General features: G+C 31.5%; 1 protein-coding gene across 1 annotated transcript; it reads left to right on the forward strand.

Annotated features, from left to right (window-relative positions):
- Nucleotides 1-6,379: 6,379 nt before the first annotated feature.
- On the forward strand, nucleotides 6,380-8,527 carry LOC149232704 (uncharacterized). Its single transcript, XM_089376551.1, has 2 exons — nucleotides 6,380-7,368; nucleotides 7,490-8,527. Exons 1-2 carry the CDS (start codon nucleotides 6,892-6,894, stop codon nucleotides 8,099-8,101), a joined length of 1,089 nt encoding a protein of 362 aa, XP_089232677.1. The 5' UTR covers nucleotides 6,380-6,891; the 3' UTR covers nucleotides 8,102-8,527.
- Nucleotides 8,528-9,071: the final 544 nt, after the last annotated feature.

The raw sequence follows: 9,071 nt of genomic DNA on the forward strand, positions 1-9,071 counted from the left end.
TAGAGTTATGGATCAGGTTGACCTCTAATTATTCAAAGGAGTGTTCCTATCCACGTGGACTTGTCCACGATGGCAGGGATGGCACGTAAGGTGCCACGTGGGTTAGCACGTGATTTCCATGTGGAATCAATGGTGATGTCACAAGGGTGAATTGGCCTATCTTTGAAGTGTCACATATCTGTATCTGTGATTCAGATCGAGGTCAAATTTATATTGTTGGAAAGGTCTGGACAAGACGAACACAACAATGTCACATGTTCTAAGTTTTGAGAAAGTGGAAAATTGTCAGAAATTTTAGACTCCATTTCCATAACAAGACCTTGGAGACTGGGTTTGCACAATAACTACCTCCTTCTAACCTTGGTTGGGGCAAGGATTAGGAGGTAGTGTGTTACGATGCCAGATGGGGAACTATGTGTTGTTTGTATGATCAATTCGAGAATACCCATGTTTATTCCTTGTGGGCATCATGTTTGTTTTTCAAGGTGTCCTTAGCTAGTGGAGAGTGATTCCAATATAAAATGTTGTGTATGCAAAAAGATGGAATTCAGTGAGGATATATGCTTCTTGAAAAGTAATTTTTGCCACAATGCATTGTATTCATTCAAGCTCTAGTGGATTGACCATTATTTTTGGAACTTTTAGGGCACACTATAAACACCATTGATTTTAGTTGGCACAATTTGGAAGGTTTCCAAGAGTATCAAACCAATGCTTCTTTCTAGTTTTTCATTGAGCCAACCACACAATAATCTTGGTGTAATTTGTCACCCCACCTACCCCCTTCCCCTAACCAACCACCCTGTAGACACTTACCTTGGGCTTCTAAAGTCAAGCCTTGACGTGAACAACAAAAAAGTTTTGTGGGAGCTACATTTACAACCTAAATAGAGTACAAGACTCCTAAAGCCACATTCTTACTGGGCCAATACTTTTCTAAAGGCAACTATATAGAGTTCTTAGTGGTAGAGCAAGTGCAAAGTCTTGCTTTTTATTGCTTGATTGCTATTGTGTTGTTAGTAGTGTGAAGTGTGTAGCTTACACAATATAAGCCATTTTGACAATTGAAATCTCTGTGCAAGATTAGGGAACAATGATCACAAGTTATTTCAGCATAATATCCATGTAAATGAAGTGAAAGAACTATAAGTCTCTTGTTTACGAATCGCTGAAAACTTATCTTCCTTAAATTAAAAAAAAAAATATATTAATAACCTAAAACCTAAAAGCATCTCCCAAAATTATATATCTACCTCTGATGGACTACCAAAAAATATATATCATGAATAATAACATTTACATAATATAATACAATTTTAATAAAAATATATTATGAATAATAACATTTACATAATATAATACAATTTTATATTAAAGCAACTCGTAAAATGCTACCGAGATATTTTAATAAACTTTAATATAATAATGCACTTAACTTCGTTTGCAAATTGCAAAAAAACAAAAAAGGGACATTTACTCCTCGTGACAAGTCATGAGATCAAATATTTTTGCCATATTGATGTGATGTTTTTTTTCATTAAATTGACTTTTAAGGATTATGTAATCATGGTAAAAGGTCAATAATCTAATATACTGATTTAACCTTGGTACCGACTTTATATCTTGTAAAGATTTCTAAGATACTCATTTAACCTTGGTACCGACTTTATATCTTGCAAAGACAGACTTACGCTTTTAATTTTTTTCATTAATATATTTTTTCACTTTCATGTTGATGTGATAGGTTCTAGATAAACATTGTTGATTCATTAGATTTCTCGATTTTTTTGTGATTTTTAAAGTTTTGATTTGATAGGTTCCAATGCCCTTTTGGATATTTGAAGTCCGTTAAAGATCGGGTACACCTTTTTTAAATTTTATTGTAAAATATTAATATTTGAAGATATTAAATTATTTAATATGGAAAACCATTTTTTATATAAAATTTATAAATGAAAAATACATTATTTATTAATGGTAATAAGTTTAAAATTATAAATTTAAACAAAAATTATATATTTTTTAATAATTATAAAATATTGAAATTATAATTTTTATTAAAAAAATATGAAATCTATATTAATTTTAAAATATTAAAAAATATTTGTGTATGTGTGTTTCTATGGTTGGTGTTCATGTTGAATATTAATTTTTAGATTCTAAATTTTGTATACAATTAAAATCTAAAAATTGATATTTAACACTAAAAGCATATTTTTTAATTATTACTAGATGATGATGATGGTGGTGGTTAACTATTTTATTATTACAAATTTTGTTAAAAAATATTTAAATTTTTTTAAAAAAAAACCTAGAAAAATATTTATTAATAACAAATTTGAAATTACAAATTTCAAGGAAAAATATTTACTAATTAAAATAGTTTATATATATATATATATATATATATATATAAAAGTTTAAAAAAATATTTACTAAATTTCAAAGAAAAATCTTGAAAAACATTTACTAATAATGAATTTGAAATTACAAATTTCAAAGAAAAATATGTGATGATGATGATGATGGCTGAGACCGAATAATGATCTATCCGACCTAAAGAAACAAATTATTTATTTTGATTTAAGATTTTATTCCTATGCTCAAAAAGCTTGGAGAGAAGCCTCCCAACACCTCCTAACTCAACATTATCGGAAATTATGTACGATTTACTAATTAGAATAGTTAAAATAATTAGATTTTGAGATTTTACAAATTATATATAAAAAATTTAAAATCATAATCACAAACAAATAAACAATCATATATATATTTCAAAGAAAAATGTGTAGTATTAACTAATTAAAATAATTAGATTTTGAGATTTTTTAAGTTATATATAAAAAATTTAAAATCATAATCACAAACAAATATATAAATATATATATATATATATATTTTGTGATTATGATTTTAAATTTTTTAAAGTTTTATAATTGATTTATATAGTGTAATTTAATTATTGAATATTCTTTTACGTATATTTTATTTTTTAATTTTTAATTTTTTTTATTAATTTTTTTTAATTGGTAGGGATTTTTTAAAATAATAAGTTTGAGTTGTGTAATTTGCTAAATCACTTTGTATTAGGGGTATTTCAGGATATTGAACATATTTTAAACGCATTTTAGTCTCGACGATGAACCATACTTGTTGGTTCGAAGACAAATGAATTATGATGTGATTTTCCCGAAATACTTTTCTCATAAACTTGATATGGATCACAGAAACCTCAATTAGACAATGAAAATATTAATCATGCCAAAAAATGTATAATTAGATTTTTGAGAGAAAAAATAAAAATGATTTACTATGTAGATTCATATTTTGAAGGCTCCTTGAAATCACTATAAAATAACATATTTTGAAAAAATCTATAAAATGTAATAATTATTGGAGGTGCTCTCCACCTAGTATGGAGGAGATGTTGCCCAGTCGTGCCTGTTATGTAAGGTAAACGTTTTTGCCAAGACAAAATAAATAAATAAATAAAATTAATAATAATGTTTATAATTATAATCAATTTTTAAACCAACCTAGATTCATTTTAACTCTGGAACTACCAAACACCAAAAGTGATCAAATCTCTAAAAGTGAACATCTGTTAGAGTGAAAAGATTCTCTAGGCTTTGTAGATCTAGAGTTAAGATGGATCTAGACTAGTAAATATTATTAAATTTTTCTTTCAAAACTAGTATTGTGTTGTATGTCAAAATTTTGGGTTTCTACTGTCTGTATAGATTTAATTTTAGATAAAATAATTATTGTGTTAAGAAGCATTTTTTACAACTTTATATGAGGGAAATGTTGTTGATGTTTATCATAATAAAATATTTCTATATCAACTTTATAAATATTTTAATGGCATGCTACTTAACTTAATGTGAGTAAGATGTGTTATTTTTTTTTAAACATAATTTATATAAATTTACCTTAATTTTAAATTTATCGAGATATAATGTCTTTTAAAGTAAAAACCTTAAAATAAATAAATAATTTTTTAACAAATTAAAAAAATAAATAAATAAATATATATATATATATATATATATATATATAATTAGTTTAAACATTTTAAAATGTATTACGAAAAAAATTTATATTTTTTTATATTAAACATTAATTTTATATATATATATATATATATATATATATTCACATTATGATGATTAATCTCTAATAAAATTAAACTTTATAAAAAAAATTTAAATTTTTGTAATATTAATTAAAATTTATTATTAATAAAATCTATTTATTTTTCCATAAATAACCTATATATTTCTAATATTATTATTATTATTATTTATAATTTTTATTTTTACTTTATAAACACCTACACTATACATCAATGAAATATCATTTCTACATTGCATTCGCTTTTAAAATTATCATTAATCAAGAATAATGAAATATGGTCAAGATGAAGTGTATTATGTGAACTTATATAAATAATTTGAACGCTCATGACTTTGTTTATGGATCCCGCATAATGTTGAGCTAGGAGGCGTCGGGAAAACAAGAGAAGTGACATATGGTAGAATAGTTGACCTCCACGCACTTAACTCATGTTAAAGTATTAGATGATTTTAGAAGAGTTTTTAGTTTAGGTGAGGCATTCTTGGCGGTGATAATTTTGTGAGCGATTTTAATTGATAATGGTCGAGCATTTTGGTTCCCAAGGTTCTGGTTTTAAATTTTGTTAAGGTGAACAATATCAATTAAAAAAAAAAAAGCTTCAGAAGAGAGTTTTTTACTTTCTTAATTGTTGTTACAAAGGTATCCAATGGAAATGCATGTCACCTAGCATTGAAGTTGTAATGAATTTTTTGTGGGATTTGGAGGTTGCCGTGGCACATTTGAAAGTTAGTTTGTTATAGGTAGAATAAGGGAATGCCTTTTTCCTGTGTGATTTTATGTTGCAATCTGTATCGTATTTGGTTTGGAAACTTCTGGGCTTATTAATGCTAAGTTTATGGAAAGAACAGGTCACAAACACGCTTTTTTTGGCCTAGCTCCTTCCATCTTATCATTGTTTTGTCTCTCATTCACACTTGCTCTCTTGCAATCTTTTTCTCTTTTGATAGTCTCATTTCAATTTAAATTTGGGACTTGTTGGCTGCTCTTACAACCTCCCTTCGTTCTATTATTGCAAAATCCAATAGAAAAAGGAGTTGTGGTTGGTTCATCTCTAGTTATTTAACGAGTGTCCAAGGCATCAACTCTCAATTAGCCAACACTCTATTTTTTAGGTAATTCTTCTTTGTACTAACTGGTTCTTTTCGTTTCATGGATGGATTTTATGTAATTTGGGTTCAAAGGGTTCATTCCTCTTACATTGCATTCTCCTTGCATCCTCTTCCAAAGGAAGCCCCTTCACCCTCTTGTCATCCCTTCCATTTTTACAATCATTCTCACCCTTGAGTATCTTGCTCGGCCTCACTTTCTATCCTATTATGGTCTCCATTTATCAGTCATGCCCCTATTAGAGAGCATGCTCTAGACACGGAGTTGGAGGCCATGATGGCCTTAATTATGCTCAAGCTCGAGCTAGAGCACATGTTGTTTTAGAAAGGTACAAAGCGCACACTCCCTCGATAGTGCAACAAGAAATCAAGGACATTGAACAAGAAGATGTTTTTGATTCTGAGATTTTGATGTTAATCTCCAACTGGATCCCCATATAGACATAAAGAGATGACACTACAATCAATATTTACTTACTCTTAATCTTTATGTCTCAAAAAATTGTTGGAAAAATATTATTTAAACACCATAATACTTGAGATAAACTCATCCTTAATGAATGAATTACATTTGCTTTATCAAATTATGGATGCTTAGAGGGCATCAAAGAAAGATATGACTATGATCCACGTCCACCTCAAGGGAATCAAGCATGTATAATTTTCAATGTTTTATTTTTATTTTGTCAAACTTGCAGTAAGGTCATATATATTCAAAAATATATATAATAGTATTTTATGGGGTTATTTTTTTTGTTTTTTTTACCTATCATGTATGTATTGTAGATTTTGAGAATTATACATTGCAGCCTCAAATTTTGCGTTTGGTTTGGTGTCTATATTAGAAGACCAAGACACTCTTAGGAAAGAGCTATGTGTATAGAAAGTGGTTTGATAGAAAAAGCTTTGAAAGGTTGAGTTTGGTATGCTTTTTAACATAAAAAGCATTGAAGAAAACGAAAAAGTCCACATTGTTTAGAAGACGGAACATTACGCCACATACTTTCTCTACTTTCACATAAACACGTAATGGTAGTTGGTGCCCAGGGCACCATGAGTGTGGGGAATACCACTGACCTGTGCATGGGCGAGACAATCAAGGCGACTAATCAATCCACCTTTTAAATCTTCTTTATCGTCAAAATCCGCGATGAGAAGGCGAAGGTAAAATTTTCCTGTTTGCGCTGTAAAACCGGTTTTTAGTTGGAAATGCAGAGAAATGAAACGGGAAAGCCACGGCAGGACGGCGGTGAATGCGGAGGGAGAGCATGGCGTTGGCATAAGATTTGTCAGTGCAGGGTCCAGCGCGATTTGACCACGCGCATTTCAGTGAGATTGACGCGGCCAAGCAATTAAAAGACAAATCTATCAGCCGGTACCATTGATCGCGAGGTCGAAACACGACAAGGCAGAAATTTCATAGCAACACCCGCGTCATACATATTGACCTTCGCTCCACGACTATGATGCCGCACATTTAATTCCCCACAAACTACAATTCCTTTAGGTTTCAATCTGCAACAGCCTAGTACTATTCAAACCAGCTTCGAATTCTTCTGTATTCACAGATGAAAGAAAGCTGTAGAAGTATTCCAGACAGACAGACATCACAGGTGCCAATTCAAGATTTATTTTCTTTAGCTTTACCATGGGATCGGAGGTGAACAAAATGGAGATGTCTGAGTCGGAATCTTTTTGGACGAGGCTGAGGAGGAGTATAAAGCGGAAAGGAAAAAAACAATCTTCCAAGCCAAACCATTTCTCAAACCACGCCGCCGAGATTTCCCCTGCTCGTCTTAACAGCGGGAAATCGGAGTCTTCCGTGAGGATTGTTTCGATTTCTCCAGAGGGAGAATTGATTCCTGTGATTCAGTCATCTGACGGGAAAGCGATTTCCAATGATCAGCAACACGCCATGAAGAAGAAGCCACTGGGATTCGACGCAACAGAGATTAAGGTGAAGTCACTCGATGCAGCTGATATTTCTGTGAAATCACGCAAATCAGAAGTTTGTTCTGAAGAATTAGCTCCAAAGCAAATTTCCGAAGAAAAAGAGGAGGTTTCCGCAAGAAAGTTGGATCGAAGGTCGTGGGTTCGAATCGCAAAGGCTTTTCGGTTCACAACTGTAAGCCAGCACTAGGGCTTCTATTTAAAATATTGTATGTCAGCAATTATTGGTGGTGATTATTTAAATTGAATGGAATGTGTGACTGACGTTGCCCTTGTCTGTTATTTTTGTCTGCCAGGCGCTCGATTTGCATCCAAATAGCCGAAATGAACCGAAGATTTCACAAAATTCTAACAGAGGAGGCCACACAAACTATACGCCGGCGATCGAGCCGCGCAAAACACAAGAGATCCGTCAGCAAAAAGAAGCAGCAGACTCGAGCTCGGGGCCAATCAGGCAAACATCTAAGTCTAGTCGCATCTCTGCTGAAGTGGATTCAAAGAGCCGCAAGCTGTGGAAATCTATTGATTTTTCCAGGAAGTTGAGTTCTCGAACCAGCTCGCCTAACAGCTCTTTGAAACGACGGGAGATCGAATCCGCTGATCATCTCTCTTCGTCGTCTTTGTATCCGCAGTTTCCGTGCCCAGACATGGAACCGACGGGGAATAGTATTGCCCCTAATTCCCAGCCGAACAAACTTAATTTGTCGGAGGAAACAAAAGGAACTATTCCAAGGTCTTTAGAGGAAGCAGCAGGTGAAGGTGAAGGTGAAGGGTACGATACAGTTATAATTTTAGGGGTTTTGATTCTAATTATGGGATGCCTGGTACTGTTCTCACACAGGTCCGTAGCCGTTGTGTGTACTTCTATTTGGTGGTATTTACTTCCCAGGCTGCTGAAAAGAAGATAGAGCTGTGACAGCAGAAGCCGCTACAGGAGGAGGTGTTAACAATTATACTAAGGTGTGTTCCCAAATACTTAGAGACGAAGCAAACTTAACAGGACTCTGAGCGCTGCCACTGTGTATCGAGAGGAAGGAGGAGTTACAGATAAATATGAATAAAGAAGATGGGAGAGGATTTTGCAGTGGTGTCGTTATCTTGGAGCAGCCATTTCAAATTTCGAAATATTCTACATTTTCCATTTTCCTGTGTCCAGATTGAATAAAGTGTATGTAACAGGAATTACAGAAAAAAGATTGTCACTCAATTTTCGCTTCGCAATTGGCGCTGGAGTAGACTTTTGTGTCTTTTTGTACTCCTTTTCCCGTCATTGATTCTGACAAGTGTCTAATCCTTTCACTGTACAAATCTGATCATTTACTTATTTTATGTTTTGCCGGGGTGTGTTTTGAATTTTTTCTTTTTAATTGAAAATTTATGTTCCTGGAATGTGATCCACACTCATTACCGGTATTGGACAAGGAACACATATTTTTAACCAAAGTTTTAGTTTCAAGCTTTTTTTCGGAAATGGAAGAAGTTTTAAAATTTTATAATATTTTAAAATTTTATTATATATTTAAAATTATAATAAATTTTTACGTTTATAACATTGTATATTCTATTAATACTCTTAATTTATTTATAATTATTTCTTAAACAAAATAAAATATCTTATTTATCTCTGTAATTTGGAAGCATCATGTATGTTCATTCAAATTATAACATAAATTTTAAATTTCATCTGTTTTTATTTGATGAAGAGTTTTTTTTCGAGGTTTGAATGTAAGAAAATAAATTAACTACTCAAAACTTACATATATCTAGTAAAAGTAGAAACTTGTCCCCTTCATAAACTACCAATTAATAATTTTAAATAATTAAATAATAATAATGTATCAACGCACATTCTTAAATAATAATCAATAATAACTACCC

This window comes from Pinus tabuliformis, chromosome J (genome assembly GCF_031772625.1).
Source record: "Pinus tabuliformis cultivar Carrire ecotype Pingquan chromosome J, CPIR1, whole genome shotgun sequence".
Taxonomy (NCBI): Eukaryota; Viridiplantae; Streptophyta; class Pinopsida; order Pinales; family Pinaceae; genus Pinus; species Pinus tabuliformis.